At 39.3% G+C, this 22,877-nt stretch overlaps 3 protein-coding genes across 5 annotated transcripts; all 3 read left to right on the top strand.

The window, feature by feature from the left end:
- The first annotated feature begins 141 nt into the window (after window positions 1-141).
- On the top strand, window positions 142-6,626 carry adipor1b (adiponectin receptor 1b). Of its 2 annotated transcripts, XM_043247715.1 has the most exons (8): window positions 148-389; window positions 1,129-1,321; window positions 1,701-1,823; window positions 2,507-2,678; window positions 3,079-3,265; window positions 4,047-4,234; window positions 4,319-4,512; window positions 5,260-6,626. In XM_043247715.1, the coding sequence occupies exons 2-8, from the start codon at window positions 1,190-1,192 to the stop codon at window positions 5,386-5,388; spliced, it is 1,125 nt and encodes a 374-aa protein (XP_043103650.1). In that variant the 5' UTR covers window positions 148-389; window positions 1,129-1,189; the 3' UTR covers window positions 5,389-6,626. The 2 variants fall into 2 exon arrangements, with proteins under 2 accessions (XP_043103649.1, XP_043103650.1); XM_043247714.1 differs by having other exon boundaries at window positions 142-389; window positions 4,047-4,512.
- A 576-nt stretch (window positions 6,627-7,202) lies between these two features.
- On the top strand, window positions 7,203-16,230 carry LOC122351021 (kelch-like protein 12). 2 transcript variants are annotated; one of them, XM_043247847.1, is made up of 12 exons: window positions 7,203-7,379; window positions 8,180-8,418; window positions 9,479-9,632; window positions 11,134-11,351; window positions 11,846-11,995; window positions 12,894-13,008; window positions 13,183-13,289; window positions 13,428-13,623; window positions 13,972-14,130; window positions 14,344-14,442; window positions 14,979-15,165; window positions 15,281-16,230. In XM_043247847.1, the coding sequence occupies exons 2-12, from the start codon at window positions 8,236-8,238 to the stop codon at window positions 15,405-15,407; spliced, it is 1,695 nt and encodes a 564-aa protein (XP_043103782.1). In that variant the 5' UTR covers window positions 7,203-7,379; window positions 8,180-8,235; the 3' UTR covers window positions 15,408-16,230. The 2 variants fall into 2 exon arrangements, with proteins under 2 accessions (XP_043103782.1, XP_043103783.1); XM_043247848.1 differs by having other exon boundaries at window positions 7,203-7,386.
- A 1,402-nt stretch (window positions 16,231-17,632) lies between these two features.
- On the top strand, window positions 17,633-21,779 carry tuba5 (tubulin alpha 5). Its single transcript, XM_043247324.1, has 5 exons — window positions 17,633-17,786; window positions 19,354-19,576; window positions 19,815-19,963; window positions 20,419-21,099; window positions 21,178-21,779. Exons 1-5 carry the CDS (start codon window positions 17,784-17,786, stop codon window positions 21,469-21,471), a joined length of 1,350 nt encoding a protein of 449 aa, XP_043103259.1. The 5' UTR covers window positions 17,633-17,783; the 3' UTR covers window positions 21,472-21,779.
- Window positions 21,780-22,877: the final 1,098 nt, after the last annotated feature.

The following is a 22,877-nucleotide window of genomic DNA, read 5'->3' as shown; positions in this document are numbered from 1 at the left end:
GGTGCACATCTAGATAGGCCCGTTTAACACCAATATTACAATATTTGATTCCTTTTTCCGTGTGCGCAGCGTTTGTCGCTTTTCCAATAAAGAATATTATACGCTCATCCGCAAGTTCGCTCACAGCCGCGGGTCAAACCGGTTCCGGTACCACGTGCTCTTCCTCCCTCTGTGACCGAGGGACAGGACGTACCCGCACCGCCTCCGCGAGCTGATGTAGCGTACCGTGTGTCAGACCGCCTCAATCTGTGTCAATTAAGTGATCGGTCTTATAGCTTGCTGTGGAGCCGAATCGCCTGGTTCTACAGGTTTCAGAGACTCGTAGCGAGCAGACGGCGAGCAGCTGCTGGTGAACTCCGATGAACTGATTTCACTGCCTGTCCAGCCAGGTAACACCTAGCTCTCATATCGTTAACCCTAGTCGCTATTATTAGTCTGATGTTTTGATGAAAGCAGCTGTATGTTTTTTTTTTTTAGATTGATGATCAATTCAAAACATGAGGAAGTGCATTAGCATTTATGCTAGTGTCATCCGGTGCAGCTAAACTGATTCGGTTCGGTCACATAACAGCGATGTTACACGCCGTATAACGACAGTAATACAAACAGAGCGTTTAGCAGAATCCGTAAATGCTTTTTGTAATGGTGTAATTCGTTTAGTTAGCCTGTAAGCGCACTGAGTTAACAGGATGCGAACCTTTAACGCTATGGAAACTGGAGCAGCCAGTCCAGCCTGACCAGATCTGAGAAGAAAAACAACTGATCGTATTATAGCAGACTGAACGAATACCATTCAAGTCCAAACCGATTTTTTTGATCTAGATTACATTTATTCAAAACCGTATCAGAGATGAGCTTAAGGGGGCCCCTTTGGAATTCATTTTAGGGGTTTTTGCACATCATGTCTTTTAATCTGACAACACTTAAACCCCGTTTCACAGACAAAGCTTAAACCTAGTTCTAGGCTAAAATGCGATTATTAGACAGGTCTTGATTCTATGAAACCCTGAATCAGTTAATCAACCATTTGGATATGGGATATTATGAAATATATGTATAGCCTGTCTTGACTGCGTAGCCGACACTGTTAACAGCAATTAATCTCTACTTTTTACGCATCCTCATCAGGCCCAGATCGTGAACTGTGGAACAAGGTGGAAACTCCGGGGAGTTTTAGGTTTGTCTCCCCATGACAACCTGTCACCATGGTGACTGCGGCTCCAACAGTGATGCCGGGCGGCGCACCTCTGATGATGAGGACGCGGAGCTCGCGGAGCTTGGGCCGCTGCTGACATATACGGCTAAAGCTGAGAAATCAAGAGTGAGTCGGAAGGGGGGAAAAGTATTGGTTTTATATTAATAATATATATTAGCGATATTTATTCTTTTTGTTTTTTGCGAAGACGCGTTACTTTGTTACGGTACGGTAAACATTTAAAAGGTTCCAGAATATTTTTATTTCAAGTAATGATGTTCTTTTCAGTGTTTTTTTCATCGAAGAATCTAAATCGGCCTCAGAATCAATAAATCAGCTTTATCACGGGAATAAATTGCATTTTAAAAAATCTCAAACAGTTATTTTAGCTGCATTTTAATCAAATAAATTCAGCCTTGCAATGACCCCGATCATGAGTAGTAATGTGCATATACATGCTTACCTAAAAGCTAAGAGATACTTAGAAGCATGATCATTGTTGCAGGGTGCATCAGCATTTCCTGATGAGGATGAGGATGAGGATGAAGAAGGACGAGGTTTGCGGGTGGTTACACTGCCCATGCAGGCACACCATGCCATGGAGAAGATGGAGGAGTTTGTACACAAGGTAACAGATGTTTATCCTTAACCGTCCTGGAACGCCTGTTGATGTATTTTCAAAAATGTTATGTATTTAAATGATTGGTTTACCCAAAAATAACAATTCTGTCATCATTTTATCACCCTCAAGTAGTTCCAAACCTGTATGAATTTCTTTGTTCTGCCGAGCACAAAGGAAGATATTTAGAAAAAAACTTTGTAACCAGGTTGTTTTGGGTTTTACTGCTATAGTATATTTTTCCCTACTCTTTGTGTTAAAGGGCACCTTTTATGTCCATTACTTTTTTGAGTGGAAGCAGAAACATGTCGTTTTTGTGCATGTCTCTTTAAATGCAAATCCCTGCACCTTTTCCAGAATAAGGTTGTGCCTTTTAAGGCTTGTACATTTTGATATTTGACATTCGGTTAGGTCTATCAAGGTAAACGGCAGCATAATACACAGCATAACAATAATATGAGCCTAACAATAAAATAAAAATAGTAAATCGCTATGAACGTGTAAGTTCTTGTAGGCACTGTTTGTGGGCAGGACCTGCAACATTACATTTTACTTATCCTGCACACGACTTCTTTACCATTACTCGGTGCTTGTGTGCACACAATGCAAATACACATTTATCTTTAAATAACAAGTAAAAGTGGGTTTTGCATAATAGCCGCCATTTAAAGCGGAAGTTTTACCATTGACAGGTATGGGAAGGACGTTGGCGAGTTATTCCATACCATCTCCTCCCCGACTGGCTGAAGGACAATGACTACCTGCTGCACGGACACCGCCCCCCCATGCCGTCCTTCCGTGCCTGCTTTGGGAGCATCTTCAGGATTCACACAGAAACTGGAAACATCTGGACTCACCTGCTCGGTCTGCGCTTGTTATATGTGACATTGTGGCATGATAATGCTAAAACAAATTATTATATATGCCCTTTTTGAAAGAAAGTGTCTTATGCCCGAGCATGCATTGTTTTAATAAAAACCCTGAGAGAGATATATATATATATATATATTGCACTCTTTGATGAGTCTTTTGGATCAATGTAAAAGTCTTTAGTGTCACTTTTAAACAGTAGTATGTCACATAACCCCAGTAGCTTTTTAAGAAAGATTAATTGAATGGTATTTGTAATGTGATAATCCGATATGTGTGAATCACTGCCCTGAGGATGACACAAAGTAGACTTCTAATGTCACTCTAAATTGTAATTATGTTTCTGGCATGTAGTTTGTAAGGCTAATTAAGCTATCGTGATGTGTCCCTACAGGCTTAATTCTGTTCCTGTGCTTGGGCACACTGACAATGCTGCGGCCAAACGTGTCGTTCATGGCGCCCATTCAGGAGAAGGTGGTGTTTGGCGTGTTCTTCCTGGGCGCAGTTCTTTGTTTGTGCTTCTCCTGGCTTTTTCACACCGTCTACTGCCACTCAGAAAAGGTCTCCAGGACTTTCTCAAAGTAAGCGATACCGGTTTTTATGGTCTTTGTGTGTAGGCATTTTATGAGAGGCTCATTAAGTGGCATTGTGCACACTGGCTGCCAGGAATGTGTAATATTTGTATAGTCAGTGTTGGGAGTAGCACATTAAAGTCATGTGAGTTACGTAATAAGATTACTCTTTTCAAGTGACTAGTAAAGTATTACACATTACTTTTTTGAAAAAGTAACAGATATTTTCTTAAAAAGTACATTAAAAAGTAAAGCCAGTTACTTTTTCACATTTATTGACAAGTCACTTTCTGTATTCTACTGCACAGATGTGAATTTAACTTCTTATATTAAAAACAAACTATCAGGCCTTGCTCGTATTTAAAAAGTAAACGCAAAAGTATCGTAATGGATTACATTCCATTAAAAAGTAACGGAATTAGTTACTTTTTTAGAGAGTCACGCAATATTGTAATGCAGTACTTATAAATTACACTGTTGTTTTTTTATGTTTTGAAACTAGTCTTATGCTCACCAAGACTGCATTTATTTAATAAAAAACAAGTCAAAATAGAAATATTGTGAAATACTAAAATAACTTTTTTCTTTGTAATTTTTTTTCTTGTATTTTATTACTGCAGTGGCAACTTAATACTTACATTTAGCAAGGATGCACTAAATATGTCAAATGTGACAGTATGAAATAAAATTTCTATTTCACATTAATAAATTTCTTCTAATGAATTTTTTTTCCAGTGTATTAGAATGATTTCTGAAGGATCGTGATTGAGTGTATGTTTTATGTCTGTAGGTTGGATTACTCTGGTATCGCGTTGTTGATCATGGGCTCATTCGTTCCGTGGCTGTACTACTCGTTTTACTGCTCTCCTCAGCCGCGGCTCATCTATCTCTCTGTTGTATGTGTGCTGGGTGTCGCTGCTATCATTGTGGCCCAGTGGGACCGATTCGCCACTCCTCGCCACCGGTCCACCCGTGCAGGTAACATCCTCACCTGCTTCTTTATGTATTTTACCTGCCTGATTGATTTCAGATTTTTCTTAATACATTTTTCCTCATACTTAGGTGTTTTCCTGGGCCTTGGTCTCAGTGGGCTCATTCCCACAATGCATTTTACCATCGCAGAGGGTTTTGTGAAGGCAACGACGGTGGGTCAGATGGGCTGGTTCTATCTGATGGGTGCCATGTACATTAGTGGAGCAGCACTTTATGCAGCACGTATACCTGAACGCTACTTCCCTGGGAAATGTGACATCTGGGTAAGATTCAACAAGGAATCCTTGTTGCATGTGGTATTCGAAAAGTAGCGTGAAAGCGTAATATTCACACAGGTGTTATTGTAGCAGTACAAAAACGGTTATGCTTGTTAATGTTCATACTGATGATTGAACGGTTAGTTTACCCAAAAATGAAAACTCTGTCATTAATAACTCAGCCTCGTGTCATTCTAAACCTGTGGGCCTTCGTTCATATTATGAGTACATATTAAGATCTTTTTGATGAAATCTGATTGATCTGGCCCTCCACAGACAGCAAAACAACCGAAATGTTCCCAAGTCCAGGGTCGTAGCGAATAAATCCCTAAAACAGTCCATGTGACCTCAGTGGCTCAACCTGGCGACACTAATTATGTTATTTTTCTTTTATTTTCGCAAAAAAAGTATCCTCATAGTGACGCAAAACTAAAGTTGACCCACTGATGTCACATGGACTGTTTTACGGATGTATTTACTACTTTTGTGGATCTGGAACATTTCAGCTGTGTTGCCGTCTACGGAGGGTCAGGTCAAATCAATCATATAGCTCTCCGATTTCATCAGAAATATCCGAAGATGAATGGTCTTACGGGTTTGGAACGACATCAAGGTGAATAATTAATTGGGGGGATCTAACCCTTAAATTTATGACAAAAAAAAAATGTATAGCTGCTAATGAAATGAAGGCGTCACGTTGACTGAAAATTGCTTTTGCAATATTCACGGTCTCTGTCTGTTTTCCTTTCTCAGTTTCAGTCTCATCAGATATTCCACGTGCTGGTTGTTGCAGCGGCGTTTGTCCATTTTTATGGGATCTCAAACCTGCAGGAGTTCCGCTACGGCCTGGAAGGAGGCTGCACAGATGATACTTTGCTGTAAAGAGAAACAAATCACTTGAACTTTGTCCAGTGCCTGCTCACTTCACAACGAACCTGGACCCGACACAATGCTGATTTAATAATTTTTATTATCTCTTGAAGGATTTTAACATATATTTGAATAAGATACTTAAAACTCTTGATAAATGAGGTAGTCTTGTGTTTATATCGTTCTTTGTTATTTCAGTGCAGCACAGAATTTATTGTAAATCACCGGAATAAATCATAAATCATTACAGTGGTCTCGAGAGGCACTACCTCCTCCAACACTCTTTCTTCTGACTGATCTGTTGGTTTGTGGTTCTGTACTTTTTAAGGATTTTAGGGAAAACGCATAGAAACATGCTTAGGTCTGAGTTTTGTCAAAAATGTTTGCATGATCATTCATTAACTTTTGACCTGAAATGCTTAACCTAGAGCTTTAGCAATGGAATTCATGTTGGGACACAATTTTATCTTCTGTTTGAGCGAATCAGGGTTTCAGTAAGAAATATTTGCACTGGTTTTAGAAGTCAAGATATTAAAACGAGAGAATAAAGATGAAACGCCTAGAATTGTTTGCTTTGATCATTAACAGTATTTTGGTGTGTGTGTGTGTGTATGTGTATACAACACTACTCAAAATTGGAGAACACTTACAAATACCCTATTTAACTGGCAGTATAACTGCCATGTAAAAGAAATGCACGAGAGGCTCGGATAATGTGTAGAATCTCATTGGTCAACCGGTTCAGCACTCCAGCTAGAATGCTTGATAGTTCAGCGCTGAACAGGGTCAGGAGCTGTCTTGACATTTAAAGGAATTTTGACTAAAAGCCCACTCTGCAGTTAACAAACCTCTTGTCAGTAAAAAGAATCCAAAAGCTAGACTAACCTTTGCTGAGGAGGATGTTGTATGGACCGAAGAGAACCGGTCCATAGTTCACCTAAGTGATAAAGCAAGTTTAATTTTATTTAGGTACGATGGGAATCATGCTTGCCATCAAACTGGGAAATGACTACCACTGAACAAACTATACTTTAGTGGTAAGACGTTAATGTACTGATTTATCTGTGAATAAATGTCACATTTTAGAAAACAGTATATTATGTTAAAGCCATTTTTACCTGGTGCTAAAGAAATGTCATCTGTACTCTGTAATGTACAAATAATCGTGTTTAATCGTAACTTGCAAGTTGCATATGATGTGTTTATGTGCTTACATTATTTTCTATTATTAAAACAATAGATAAAACAAAGTTATTGGTTTTATAGCACAGATCATTTCTATGTCACTTTAACATATATTGTTGTGTGTTCTGGGTGATCATATTGGAGTAAAGAGATTAGAATAACGTTATACAAACCAGAAACTAACGTTCTATTTCCGTAAAAGAGAACTTTGCTTGCTAAACAAAAACGAACCATAAAAACAACGTTCTGGAAACCAAAAACTAACGTTCCCAGAACGTTCTGGGAACTGAATTCTTGGTAGTAAACAAAACTACTAACACAGCCGTTGTTTAGACCCAACTTGAACTACAATCATGACAGATTTCGTCATGACAAAGTTCTATTTGTCAAAGGATTACTATTTTTCACATAAAATTATTATAAAATGTAATATATCAGTCATTCATTTTTAAAACTGCTGTGCTTAGTAAGCATTTAAATTCAAACCCTTGTGGTTATACAACAATAGTTTTATCAGTTCTTGCGGCACTGTTCTATTATTCTTAAATGATTATGTAAAGGCCCGAATTTGTTATTAGAGATGGCATTAAGGAGGCGCGCGAGCACGGCACTTGTAGTGCGCACGCGCTGGTGACGTCGCAGTGTTTTGCTGGGGATGCGCGCACACGTGAGCTCCGTTCTTTTTCATTGCTGGAGTAAAATTAATTCAGTTCACACCTGCGAGGGTCTCCCTGTGAGGGGTGCCAGCGGATGTCCAGATAGACCGCTGTGTGCTGTCATCCAGTCCTGGTCCGATTCTGCTCTGCTGCGGATTCGATGTACGTTGTGAGTTCAAACTCAGATGTTTATGTGTGGGTTAGCATACGTTTTCAGTTAGCTTTAGCATGTAGCCTCAGTTCACCTCTGTGAGGCTTAAGCTCTCAACCTGACTTACGCTAACACGTTTTGTTGTATTAAGTGATATTTATAAAACATGTTAAATACGAAGAAGTGATTCCTGTTTCCAGTCTAGAGTAATACACAGGTGTAGTGGCCATTCTGCTCATCACAGCCTACAGGTAGACCTGAAACATAATACTGTTTATGTATCTACACACTCTTTTTAAGAAGCTACTTAAAGGTTGGTTTTCCGAAAGGATGGGAAATTATCTGTTTCTTTGATAAAGTATAGATTTATAATTTTACTGTTTTTCCAGTTGTCATTAAGGTTCAATTTCTTTCTATAAAGGTCTTTTTGCTTAATACTTTCTGTAAATAACATTCTCATCAAATGATAACGTATAGCTGTCAACTTTTACGCTACAATGCAGATCTGAGTAAATAGTCTACCCGAACATGAAAATTCTGCCATCATTTACTCGCCTCCATGTCGTTAAAAACAGACTTACTTTCTTCTTCGGTTGAGCATAAATGCAGATGTTTTGAAGAATGTTCGTAACCAAACAGTTACTTTTCATAGATTTTCATCATATGGGGAAAAATATAACGGAAGTCAAAGGGAACAGAAACAAAAAACGTCATCTTTTACGTCAAACCGATGAAAGGATGTCATATGGGTTTGGATTTTCTGTGTATTTGGGATGGCCTGTGTTGTTCACAGATTGCTCGTGTCCTACAGAAATCATCATCCTGCAGTGCCTGAGGTTTTGTCACTCCACCCCACCCCCTGTCGTCATGGCGCCCAAGGACATCATGACCAATTCGCATGCCAAATCCATCTTGAATGCCATGAACGCCCTGAGAAAAAGCAACACGCTGTGCGACATCACTCTGAGGGTGGAGGGCACAGATTTCCCGGCCCACCGCATTGTGTTGGCGGCGTGCAGTGATTATTTCTGTGCCATGTTCACCAGTGAGGTAACAAATACCCTCTGTATGCACACTCATCTCTCACATGTTACACAGATCAATGTGGTCTTAACTAGAGCAGTCTGTTCACCAAACATGTGTCTTCAAATACTATAATGAGCTGAATTAATGTCACTATGATTGTCACTGTCTCTTGACAGCCTTGACGTGGTTAGTAGACAAGCCATTTTCTTATTTTAGAGTAAATTTATGTCCAAATGCGGCTCATGATCGTGCTTTTCTCACTTCTCCTCATAATTTTCTGCCTTCTATGTGTATTATTAAAATTGGCACGAAGCTAAAAAAAAAAAAATCTAACTTTGTTGCAGTTCTGCTCCTTTACAGTAGGAGGTGCAGGTAGTCTCTTTATGTTGAAGTTGATTCAGAGTTACTAGAGAGAACACAACAAACGCTGTCAAGCGAGATGCAGACCCTCTGATAAAAATGTTGTTATTCGTGTCTTATAGTACAATGTTGGAAAAAATAATGCTATATGAAGATATATTATGGTAATAATAGTGGCCTGTAATAAATTATTGAAGAAAAAAACACTTTGAGTTTATTATTTATCATTATTCAGGCTGAAATACACTACACAACGTTCAACATCTGAACAGATTTTAAACAATATAAGAACAGTACTCTTAAAATTCTTAAAATATCAAACCTGGCTTAAAATGTTGTACGTCCTCTAATTGGACTGATGCATGGTCTGAAGCTAAAAAAAAAAATCTGTTTGTAACCATTATATATATTATACAAATTTTCTGTGACGTCTGTCTACTCAAATCTGCAGACTTAATGAACTTAGTCCATTATTTTATTTTGTTCATACATTTATTTTTATTTACATGGTTTAAAGACGGCTTATATAAAGTGGGACTGAAACTATTTCAATAAGTTTTATTTCGAATAGTTTGCTATAGTGTGATCATAAACACAGTGAGACTGTGAAAGCAGGCTGGTGAGTAGATGAGAACTGGAAATGCTAACTTCCCTCCATGTTTTGCCCTACTAAAATATGTCATGTTAAATATGTTTGTGTCATAATTTTCTTGTTGCTCTATAGCTTGCTGAAAAAGGGAAGTCCTTTGTGGACATTCAGGGCCTCACAGCGTCCACCATGGAGATCCTGTTGGATTTTGTTTACACGGAGACTGTGCTGGTTACAGTAGAAAACGTTCAGGAGCTGCTGCCCGCTGCCTGTCTCCTGCAACTCAAAGGTACAAACACAAACCAGCTCAACTCACACTGTTGATTCTTTGCTGTGGGATCCTAATATTACTAAACCCATTTGATTGTTAGTACCACTTTATGAGTTTCTTATATACGCTGAAAGTAAATAACAAGATCGGCACATCTAAATAATGTACATGATGTGTGCTGTATATGCCACATCAATTTTGCTATATGTTACATGTGCCAGCATGATGGGATTTTTGTTTCTGCTATAAGGGAATGAACACTGAATACTTGCTGAGATCCAAGCAAGATAAGGACTCACTGAGACTCTTAATTGTTCAGGAGACAAACACGAGTACAAACCTGCATGAGATTAAGGGGCAATTATTGCCTCAGACCTACTATTAGAGCTCGGCTGCAGAAGATAAAGATTACAGAAGAACCTGATTGATCTTTTAAGAGCTGAGGCTTTTCTTTATTTTTAAAAATAAAAAGTATGGTTTGCTTTTAAGATCTTTGTTGAATAGAACATTCAAAGAGTATTTGAATAATATATTTTTCGTAACAATCTGAAAGTGTTTACTGTTTTAATCAATTTTGCAAACGATTTATTTATTTTCTTTAAAAAAAACATTGAAATATGTCCATTCTGGCTAAAACATATTGTAGATGTGTGGGATTAAAAAAGGAAATAGGAAAAATATTAAAATGCATTAAGGTTAAGATACAAAAATAACATCAATCACATTCAGTTACTTGCCTTTTTACCCTCATCTAAGGATTAGAGTTTAATCATTTTTTTTTTTGTCTCTTATTATGTATACAATATAATTATGTAACCACTGTCCAACTTTGAGATTGGAAGTGGAAGAAAAAGCTGTATATGGTTATAGAAAGACGTGCATCGCTTAGCCTTCTAAGGAGCGCTGTGTCCTTGGAGTCAAAATGGAAAACAAAGATAGTTTTAAGATCTGGCACTTCTACCAAATTCAGCAACATGACTAATTGTAAATGGGAGAATCTTTTCAGGGATCAACAAATCAACCAAAAATTCTTCTAGTTACTCGAACACAAAACCTGAAAGTTTTTTTTTTTCTTCACCCTGACAATAAAACATTCATGTTTGGCACAAACAAAATGTAGCTTGACACCAAGGTAACACCTTCCCTTCTGTCAAGAATGACGGTGGCAGTATCAGGCTTCTGGGCTGCTTTGAGCAGAAGGAAATGGTCGTTGCCATTTAAGAGCAGTATAACTATCCAAATCCCTCAGGCAAATCCGTTCTAGTCAGAGATCTGCATTAAAGCAAAGACTCGTTTCCCAGCACACTACATTACCAATGGAGTAAAAAAAAGTTCTTGAATCAAAGCAGGTTTGTCTGCCACATAATATATTTACAATATAAATCACTGAATTTGGTTTTCATATCTGCTTAATGCATTTGATTTGTCAACGTACCTGCTGTGGATGTATATGTAATTCTGCAGTATTTAATGCAGATAAGACGGTCTGGTTTTATTTGTGTGTGTTTGTTCTCCACAGGTGTGAAGAGAGCTTGCTGTGATTTCCTTAATAGTCAGTTGGATCCATCAAACTGTCTGGGAATCAGAGACTTTGCAGAAACGCACAACTGTCTGGACTTGATGCAGGCAGCTGAGCTCTTTTCACAGAAACATTTTGCTGAAGTGGTGCAACAGGAAGAGTTTATGCTGCTTAGTCAGAGCGAGGTGGAAAAACTTATCAAGTGTGATGAGATCCAGGTGAGATTGTCTGCAAATACCTTCTTTGCTCTTTCAGTCTGAACGAGTCCATGCCTTCAAGTGCACCTGGGAAACTTGAATATTGTAATGACGAATGCTCAACAAATGTACAGAAACATGCAGAAGTAGTCTAAACAAAATAGTTACATTTTAAATCCCAAATAACATAGTCTGTCACTTGGTTTAAAAACTAAGCGGTTTTTGTTAAATACATTGTGATTACCTTCTAGCCACTCTCAGTAATGAAGAAAATGCAAAAATCACGAGTACAGACTTGTAACCCTTTTTTTGTCTTGTTTCATACACATGGACGCTCTTAAACAAAAACATCTGCCTTTTGTGGTGTTAAATTCCTGTCTCTCACCACCGTCCATTTATTCTAAAGGTGTAATTACAGTGTTTGGACTTAAATTTATGGTTACTTGAAGAAGACGCAGATCTAAAAGCATAAAAAATGGGGTTTCTGCTTGAACAAATCTGTGTTATGCTTGTAGGTTGATTCAGAAGAGCCTGTTTTCGAGGCAGTTCTGAACTGGGTGAAGCACAACAGAAAAGAGAGAGAGCCATACCTGCCCGATCTGCTGGAGTATGTGCGCATGCCGCTGCTCACCCCACGATACATCACTGATGTCATTGATATAGAGGTCAGACTCTGCTAATCAAATACATGCTGACTGCGTGAATGTACAGGATGCCTGCGGTTGCAAGCGAAGATGTTTAATGTTCATGGGGTCGGCAATCCCCACCAGTGTACTTGAATTGAATTTATTGAAAGGATAGCACCTTGACGTGCAATATCTCATTTAAAAAAGTGAGTAATAAAAATACATAAACAGAAAAATCATACAAAACACGTAGACGCTACAAATATCAATCTGGGCCATAAACGTAAGTTCAGTATCATTCCAAAGACAAAGATATTTAAACGAATCAACAGAATCAAGAGGTAAATCATTGTCAATAGTAATATTCAAATCTAATTGAAAGAACATTGTTTTTGTTTGTTTTTTTACTAAACATCATTCAACAAGACAACGACTTACTCAATATAACTACAGGGAGTTAAAATCATATAAAGAATTCTGAATTTGAAACAAATCAGAGTTAGTCATGTAAATAACAGTGTCACCAGCATACCAAATTTTTTTTTTTAATTTTTAAAAATAATTAAGAAGAGCATTTTAGTTAAATCAAATGAAGTTTATCAAGAAAAGCCGTAGAAATGTCAACGAAAAAGGCACCTGTGGAATTTTGAAAGAGCAGTTGTGGTAAAAAAAAAGTTGGATGATAGTTATTTACATCAACTAATTATCACAGAAAAAGCATTTCCATATAAAGGGGAACTGAACAAATAGACAGAGACATATTAAATAAATCAGCAAGAGCATACAGTATTACATAGGCAGCAAATTGAACTAATTTAGCTTTGAAGCCATCAGGACCAGCACTACTATTTGCGTGTATAGTGTGTTTATTTATTATTATTTGTGCTTTATTGCATGGTATTTGTACATTGTATTGAGTGTTGTGTCTATGTTTTAGCCTTTGATACGCTGCAGTCTGCCTTGTCGAGATTTGGTGGACGAAGCAAAGAAGTTTCATCTCCGTCCAGAGTTACGCAGCGAGATGCAGAGTCCTCGAACCCAAGCAAGACTCGGTCTGATGCCTCTGTGTGTTTTCAGTATTTAGGCCTCAAATTGATCCTCAGTTTATATATAAATCGTTATGTCAGTTCACTCTTTTGCTGAATTACTTTTGTGTGTTTTAACATGTTCATGACATTCTTGTGAATCCTTGTATAATTACTGTTTGACACTGCAATGGGTTATAGGTGCCAAAGAGGTTCTCTTGGTAATCGGAGGATTTGGCAGCCAACAATCACCCATTGACGTTGTCGAGAAGTACGATCCAAAAACCAGAGAGTGGAGCTTTCTTCCTGTAAGTTATGTTGTCCGCTAAATAAAAACATTTGCCCAGTGTCAGTGAGCAACGTGCCACCAAAGCAAACAGAATACTGTATGAATTTTGATGGTAATCTGACCAGCAGTTTATTTGTCTGATAACATTGTATTCCAGAACATTGCAAGGAAGCGGCGTTATGTTGCCACCGTCGCCCTGAATGATCGCGTCTATGTCATCGGTGGATACGATGGCCGATCACGCTTGAGTTCTGTTGAGTGTTTAGATTACACAGCAGATGAAGATGGAGTCTGGTACTCCGTCGCCACAATGAATGTACGTCGAGGCCTTGCAGGAGCTACAACTCTCGGAGGTATCTATTCAGAATGATGGCATTCTAGTTGTTTCTTTTAGATTCTGGGTCGAGATGGGTTGCGTTTATGAAGACTTTTAGGTACATGAGCTTTGAACAACGCTGTACAGTTCACATAAGACTGAAACTGAATCTGCCAACCAAACGAGTTCAGCAAGTCTGAATTATGTGGGTTTGGTGGATGTACAGCAGGATGATTTTCTTCAATGTCATTAGGCTACACTGCCTGAAGCGCTTCTCTTTTGCGAGTCGGTTGAACAAACCAGCTTTGTGTCAATCAAAATGTTATTTTCAGACCTAGTCATGCTTAGACTGATTTTTTTTTCTTTTTCTTTTTTTCTTCTTCAGATATGATCTATGTTGCGGGTGGATTTGATGGTAGTAGACGTCACACCAGCATGGAGCGTTATGACCCCAATATTGACCAGTGGAGCATGCTGGGAGATATGCAGACGGCCAGAGAGGGAGCAGGGCTTGTTGTAGCCAGTGGACTTATTTACTGTTTAGGTAATGTTTTGATTGTTTTAGAAGATAAATGAATACACTGGAAGTCTGTGGTGATTTTGTGGGGGTTTTTTGGTGTTCTTGTGCTGAGAATCCAGAGATACAGTTGCTGATAACTAGCATAATAGCAGGAACTGAAGGGCTTGTCACAGACATGTTCAGATAGACATGTAGCGTCTCAGACATGGTAAACATTGTGTTGTGTTGTGGATTCAGGTGGTTATGATGGTCTGAACATCCTAAATTCTGTAGAGCGGTATGACCCTCACACAGGACACTGGACCAGCGTCACTCCCATGGCCAACAAACGCTCAGGTAAACGCTAGTTTTTTACTTGTTAAAGGGATAGTTTAAACAAAATGAAAATTACTTATTGTACTCTGACTTTATTTTGGTAGACATTCTACTAACTACAAATAACCTTGCGAGTACGTTATTTAATTCTCATTTGCAACTACATGTCTACTAACTCCGAGTAGACTATTAGAGTAAGTTTAGGGTTTGTACAATAAGTTAATACTTGCAAAAATTCTCATAATCAGAATATATATTTAGACCCATCAAAATAAAGTATTAGAAGGTATTAAGCAGACAGTCTACTAATACTCTTGGTTGACGAGAGAAAGGCTTTCCAGTGGATGTCTAGTCTAAGCTCTGGTGAGAATATGCTACTTTCACAAGAAGTTTTAAAAAACAAGAGTCCACTTATTGGCATCCTTTATCATTTTTCTTTGCAAATTCTCATTTTGCACTTCTAATTCATGACCTGTGTGTGTCTGTTTAATTTTTTATCAGTTCTCAATAATCTGTAGATTTCTACAACTATATACTGTGACTGCTTTCATCTACAGGGGCTGGTGTGGCTTTATTGAATGATCACATCTATGTTGTCGGAGGGTTTGACGGTACGGCCCACCTGTCTTCCGTAGAGGTGTACAACATCCGCACAGACTATTGGACGACTGTGGCCAATATGACCACCCCACGCTGCTACGTAGGAGCCACGGTCCTGAGGGGCCGCCTCTATGCCATTGCAGGGTAAGCTGTCAATGGAGCATGGACTCCTCTATATTGGGTCAATGTCTTGTTTACTATCAAAAAATGAACAAACGTGTTAATCTTTTGCTTTGGTGCATCTGTGTTCTTTCTGCAGATACGACGGGAACTCACTGCTCAGCAGCATTGAATGTTACGACCCTGTGATTGACAGCTGGGAGGTGGTGACTTCGATGGCGACACAACGCTGTGACGCAGGAGTTTGTGTGCTCAGAGAAAAATGAGATCTGATTTTGACAGAGGCGCTTTTTATATCTGGATGCTGGAATCTGCGCTTCACTGCTCAGCGGAGCATCAGATCCCATTACCAGCCTTTTTATGACCGTCCTCTTTTTGGATTTAAGTTTTGTTGCCATCTGAGATCTCGGTCCTCGCTTTCCCTTAATGAGGGATAAAACTTTATGATACAGTCAACATGTGTGTTTCACCACCATGTTTTTGTCCTCTCCATACAGACTTTGATCTTTGGTTCCCTGTGAGATTCACTCAGTTGGGTCCTTTAAAGTGCAATATAATAATCTACTGGTGTCAAAATGTCTCGGAGAAGAGACAAGTGTGTGTATGCCTTACTGCCCAAGTGACTGAATCCTTCCTGAAGAAGTGAACATTGCCGGGTTTATCAGGATGTGACAACAGAGGTGCTTTGTGTAAACTGTGTCAATCCTGTCTTTGACGTCTGTTTTGACATAGTCATCATCTCTGGTTGCTGGGGCTCCTCCCGTTGACTTTACCCTTTATATACGTGCCTGAAGCACCGGAGATTTTTTTCCATTATCTTGTACAGAATCATCAATGAGAAATCATGAAGCCAGTGTGCCAGTCTTTTAAGTGTGTTTAATAGTGTGAATCTGACTGCACGGGTGATTCTAGCTGTGCTCTCTCAGTGAAACTGTGTCGTTATATACTGGAAACTGACCCATTAATATGAATGAAGGATGACTTGCATGGTGGATGTTCTGCAGTATATCATTTGATGTGGTATGCAGTTTTTAGTGTGACTCCATGATAAAGACAATAAAGGAAAAGTCTGTTTATCATATAACACAACTGAGGTTTTACGTCATAGGCTTTCCTGTCATCATTTTTTTTAAGCTCCACATCCTCCTCCAAACGTACAAAAGTATTTCAGTTGCTTTCTGTAAGGGATATATATATATGATCTCGCACACAAAGCATATCGCTTCCAGCATTGATAACTTGACAGCACAGTAGGTACTTTATCAAAATAAAATAGTCAAACAAACATCTGTGTCACACGCTGGAAAGCGACTGAAGTACAAAGTTTATAATGTATGATAAATAATAGTTTGGCATTGAGATGCATTACATCGCAAATATGAAAATATCCGGATTTGTGCCGAGTGAGAGAGGCAACATTTCGCAAACGGTTGAGTCTTTAATGAATACTACTTAGTGAGTTTGTGTGAGAGACGCGATCAGAATCAGTAGGTGGTCACTGTCTAGGGGGCTTTGTTTTTTTTCAAGCACGCGTTCGCTGTTCTTCTGCTTATCAAACAGGGGTTGCATCGAGGTGGGCCCCCCTTCTAGATTGGTTAGATGTATTCGTCGTAAGGCTGCATGCACCGAACCGAGATGTCCTTACCGTGACGGTTCAGTTTGGTTCGGGACATGTATCCTGCCAGGCCTATATATATATATATATATATATATATATATGCCCAGAGCCAAAGGGGTTCGCCACACTGCTAAACGGTCCAAATTTTAAGTCCGTGTAAAGTCAATTTTGAGAATTGTTTGTAAGCGCATTATGAATGTTAGAAATGCATTGCTGAAACATGTTACAAAGACTGTGAACTATATAATACTTAATGGTTTTTCACCCTTTTCATGAGCAGAATTTATTGGGCGGGTCTAAATTGGATCTCGGGGTTCTAATAATCGGTGCAAAATCCTAATTATAATTTTAAGATGTCTTAAACATGTCTTAGTTTCACGTGAAGTTGGTTTCAAAATAAAAAAAAAATAATTATTTATTAATCAAAATATGAACTATGATATCGCTGCCTTTGTACTTTCAGCAAACCATAAAAGTTGAGTAATTGTTTAGACACTGAACAAAGGCTGTCAATCTTTCGGCGTTGATAGTTTTTGATACCTTTATGAAAAAAGCTGTCGAACAAAGGAATTACCTGAAGCACTTGAGAGGAAATTTGAACTTTCCAATGAAAACCCCCCATTTCGTGAAGAAGAAAGACAAAGGGATATGAATCGAGTTCTCTGATAACCCATTTTCTTGTCGGGAAAAGGAAAAGGCGGAGACATGGCAGACCTTTCGCTCTCGAGAACGGTTAGAAGTGTTGCAATACTTTCAAATCTAAAGACGAGTGTTTGGTTAAACCAATCGTACGGCGAGGAGGGTGCCGATGCTGCCGCCGGCCAATCGCGCGCTGCGGCGGGCGGCGTGAGAGCGCACGCGGTTATAAAGAGTGAAGCGCGCGCCCCCGGCTCCTCATTGCTGTGTTGGCGGAGACACGTTACGCGTCTACACTCAACGGAGCTTAAAACGACTTTTGGTGATTTTTGCACCGAAATACTTTAACGTTTTCTCGAAAACTTGATCCCGCGAAACCTAAGTAAAAATGGTAAGTGCGATTCTAGTCTCTAAAATATGATTACTTTACAGATTTAATAATAAAAATCAAAAGAGGTCTTTGCCACCTATTTTTTTTTTTTTTTACTTTTTATTTAACTGTTTTTACTTTGGTAGTTGTGTGGCTGTAGTTGAAACCTCTTAAAGGGCCAGGTGACTTGAACGTATCAGTTCTGTCATTCGGTCACAAAATGACATTTTTGAAAGACTGACATCCTTGCGACTGAAACTGACTTGACTTAGACTTTTTTGGGGGGGACTATCCCTTTAAAACGTCGAGGCCAAAGGTTTTTAATTGCATTCTCATCAACTTTACATAACTGCATTGTCCTTTCATCTACTCATTTCTTCCGTGTCTTCGTTTTCACGTGAAATGTTTCGTATGTAGGAAGTATGAAACATTTTGTAAGCGACCTTTGAAAGCGAGTTGGGCTTTTTTTTCTTTTTCTTCCCGACCGGTATGTATGATTGGATCGTAATATGATATAACTCAGAAGCTGGTGTGAGGAATTCGTGGAATCCCACCGCAGAGGCCACTCACTCACGCGCGCGCGCTCGCGGTCCGGTAAGAGCTCGAGGCTGGGGGATGGGAGTCTGCTGACTGCTTTTTCTCCAACTTCTACAGACTTTGTACCCCTCGAGGTACACTTGAAGCGGTCATTCTTGTGAAGTCCCGTTATTCGTCTCGGTAGTTGCTTTGACGTTGGCGGCTGAATAATAATTCTCTTGTTCCTCTGTTGTGCCATAGTTCAGGTTACTGGCTCCTTCCTGTCGCCCATTTTGCGATAAAGCTTGGAGAGATCAGAGAATGTGCCCTCTGAGTCACTTTACTACCTTTAACTTTAACCTGGATGATGTGTTGTGCTTGTTTCACAAACCATCATATTTAATTGTGCTTGAAATACCGGCTTTTTGCCTGGAGGCTTTAAAGGATAGTTCTCCTAATGGAGAACTCTGTCCTCCTGTTGTTCAATACCTCTTCTTTTTTTTTCTTACTCGAATATGGGATGTTAAGCAAAATGTAAGACTTCAGTAATCTTTCAAGTAATTGAAATTGAATCTTTTTCCTTTTTATACGACTGGTTGACTGAAGCGGTACGTTTAACATCACCTTTTTTTTGTTCTGAAGACAGTCACACAGGTTTGGAACATTCCTGAAGCATTCGTTTTAACACAAGGAAGTGAAATGCATCTTGCAAATGATTTCTGAGAGTTTCAGGAAGTATATATTTACTGGATATTTGTCTTGTACTTCTTGTCTAAATAATGATTGCTTGGATCACAAAATACTAGAATCTCCTCTTTTCCAGGTTTGGTTCTTTTTATTTTGTTGAATAGTTTCAAGTTCAGCTGCTTGAGGAAGTTACGACTTAAATTTGCAGGGTTCAAAGGTGGATGTTGCCAACGTTCAATTGACTCAGACTTGATGGAAATATTTTGGGTTTTAAAAAAAAGTGTAAAATAGCATGGTAGCCAGCATGTACTAAAATGACTAGGTTTAGGTGCCTAGAGCACGCAGTTGGTTGGCAGCCATTTAAAGCCTGTTTTTCTTTGTGCAGCGTGAATGCATCTCCATCCATGTGGGCCAGGCCGGCGTACAGATTGGCAATGCATGCTGGGAGTTGTATTGCCTGGAGCATGGCATCCAGCCTGACGGCAATATGCCAAGTGACAAAACCATTGGTGGAGGAGACGACTCCTTTAACACTTTCTTCAGTGAGACTGGCTCTGGGAAGCATGTGCCACGAGCTGTGTTTGTGGATCTGGAACCTGCAGTCATTGGTGAGGTCTTTTTTTTTTTTTTTTTTCATTGGTGTTTTTAATACATGATTACAATTGAACTATCATCATAAAACCAGGCTTCTAGCTTGTAGCAAATCAAGTTATTACATCTGACCTATTGAAACGAATGTGTGCATTGTCCAACATCCAGAGTATTTGTAAATGTAAGGTGAAGTGTAAGTGCCTGGTTTTGTTTTAAAGTGCTAGATATTAAAGAAATGTAAAATGTGTGTTTTAGATGAGGTGAGGAGTGGAACCTACAGACAGCTGTTTCACCCGGAGCAGCTCATTTCCGGGAAAGAAGATGCTGCCAACAATTATGCCCGTGGCCATTACACCGTTGGCAAGGAGATTATCGATATGGTGCTGGAGCGCGTCCGCAAACTGGTATGAAATATGATTGAGCTACAGAGAAATGCAAATTAGGGATACACTCAGACCATACAAGTATACAGGTTATGACCATTTTTCACAACTTTAAGTAACACAAAATTAATCCTTTTAAAATACTACTAGTGAAAGCTGGGTAATATTACACAATTAAGCAAATACAAAAAAATAATTGGCTGTGACTGATGTTATTCAACTAATATGTAGTTGATATTTTAAAAGTTTTGTTCTTGAGATTTCCCCCATTGTATTCCCAACTGATAACCAACTTCTCTAGAGCATAAATTAAGAATAGCAAGCAAATTTAATAGTTGACTTTATTTTGTACGGACAGAACCATGGATACATTTTTTAATCACAAAGAAAATGTCCACATTTGGAACAAGGGTGTGGCAATTGACATTTTGATCAATACATCTGATAACTATATATTATTATTTTTTTTTTTCTAGACTGACCAGTGCACTGGACTCCAGGGTTTCCTGATTTTCCACAGTTTTGGTGGAGGCACTGGCTCTGGTTTCACATCCCTTCTGATGGAGCGTCTCTCAGTTGACTACGGCAAGAAGTCCAAGCTCGAATTTGCCATCTATCCTGCTCCTCAGGTCTCTACCGCTGTGGTCGAGCCATACAACTCCATCCTAACCACCCACACCACCCTAGAGCACTCTGACTGCGCCTTCATGGTAGATAACGAGGCCATCTATGACATCTGCCGCAGAAATCTCGACATCGAGCGTCCCACCTACACCAACCTCAACCGCCTGATTGGCCAGATTGTGTCCTCCATCACCGCTTCATTGCGCTTTGATGGTGCCCTCAACGTCGATCTGACAGAGTTCCAGACCAACCTGGTGCCATATCCCAGAATCCACTTCCCCCTGGTCACATACTCCCCCATCATCTCTGCTGAAAAGGCTTACCATGAGCAGCTGTCTGTGTCTGAGATCACCAGTGCCTGCTTTGAGCCATCCAATCAGATGGTGAAGTGTGACCCCCGGCATGGAAAGTACATGGCCTGCTGTATGCTGTATCGGGGTGATGTCGTACCCAAAGATGTGAATGCCGCTATTGCCAACATTAAGACCAAACGCTCAATCCAGTTTGTGGACTGGTGCCCAACTGGGTTCAAGGTGGGAGAGATTGACAAGACAATATTTCTAATGTTCTTTCTTACACCTAATTAAACTTGATGTATCCTTTCTCAACAGGTTGGCATCAATTACCAGCCACCTACAGTGGTCCCTGGTGGAGACTTGGCCAAGGTACAGAGAGCTGTGTGCATGCTGAGCAACACCACTGCTATTGCAGAGGCCTGGGCCCGTCTGGACCACAAGTTCGATCTGATGTATGCCAAGCGTGCCTTTGTTCACTGGTATGTTGGAGAAGGAATGGAAGAGGGAGAGTTTTCTGAGGCCAGAGAGGATCTTGCAGCACTGGAGAAAGATTATGAGGAAGTTGGCGCTGAGTCTGTGGAGGATGAAGAGGAGGGAGAGGAGTATTAAAAGCCTTAAGCAACTGGTCTGACACCAGTTTACGGTCAGAAGAGAAACTGGTCCTACTTCAGCAGCACTTATAGCAGTATTTGCCTCTTCATTGCCAAGCTGCCTTTATGAATGCCTAATTATGGGGAACAAAGCCCTTGTGTGTTTATAAATGTTCTGTTTCGTTCTTTTTCTATACCTCCATTCTGTCTGATTTCAAAGAAATGAGTTGCCAAAGGCATTTCTCTCTGTGAACACTTTTTGTAAGCTGTCTTTGTCTCTCACATGCTGTAAGTGACACGGTTTCAGAAATAAACTTGTCAAATGTGTTTTATTTTTATTTTTTGTTTTGTGTGAAGCTTAAGCCTTGTATTCAGCCATTCAATTATGAATTCACTTGGCAAATTGAGCAGTGTTGCTTGGGTACCAATTGGAGTATCCAATTTTATTTGGCTCAGTCCTGGGTCTAACCCTAAGTCATTTTGAATAGGTTTTTCTTTTAAAGGGGTGGTTTTTGCAAAAGGCTGCTCTTCTGGTTTAGGAAAGCATATTTAAGTACCTCCAAAAGTAAAATTCTAAAGGCCATGTACAATTATTCTTTAAGATTCTATTCAAAATACTTGACTTCAATTTTTTTTTTTTTATAATGGAATAAAACCAAGGCTTTTATATATATATATGTATGCAAAAATTGAAATAAAAGCCTGCTTTAATGGCAGGCAATAGTGGTATTTTAGAGAGCATAAATTCACCATCTACCAGCAAGGGCTAAGTATCTCATGCTTGAGCTCAAACAAATTAAAACAGTTTCTCAAGGCCTTGTTACTACCAATGGCCACAACATTTTGTTTCCTCCAGCTTAAAGGCAATCATAATGCCCTTAAATTTCATGACCACATAGCTATAATATGCTGTCTCAGTTGGGAGACCCAACAAAGCTAAAGGAATAGTTATCCCAAAAATAAAAATTATCCCTTGTTTTACTCACCCCAAAGCTATCTTAGATGTGTATGATTTTCTTTCAGACCAACAGTCTTTTCCAAGTTTGGTAATGTTTGTGGATAGCGGCCATTATTTTGAATTTTTGTAAGTCGGATATATCCGCAAGTACTGCGATAAACTAAACGATATACCTTCAGGGAGTTATCACGTCCTCTGAAGCAGATTGATGGGTTTTTGTACCAAAAATATTTCTAGTTTTCAAATTACAGCATAAATAACTGACTCGTGTTTTTTTTTGCGTGAGAACACAGAGTTCCAACTCCTTGGCTAACCTAAGCTACATTGCTGTATGTCGAGTCAGAAGTCAGCCAAGAAGCTGGAACTCGGTGTTCAGTCAGTCAGTTATTTACATTGTAATTTCTGTAATAATTAACCTGAAATATTTTTGTAAAAAAACTCTGCTTCAGAGGACATGCGATAACCCC

This window comes from Puntigrus tetrazona, chromosome 8 (genome assembly GCF_018831695.1).
Source record: "Puntigrus tetrazona isolate hp1 chromosome 8, ASM1883169v1, whole genome shotgun sequence".
Taxonomy (NCBI): Eukaryota; Metazoa; Chordata; class Actinopteri; order Cypriniformes; family Cyprinidae; genus Puntigrus; species Puntigrus tetrazona.
This window is presented reverse-complemented; position numbering and strand designations above follow the sequence as displayed.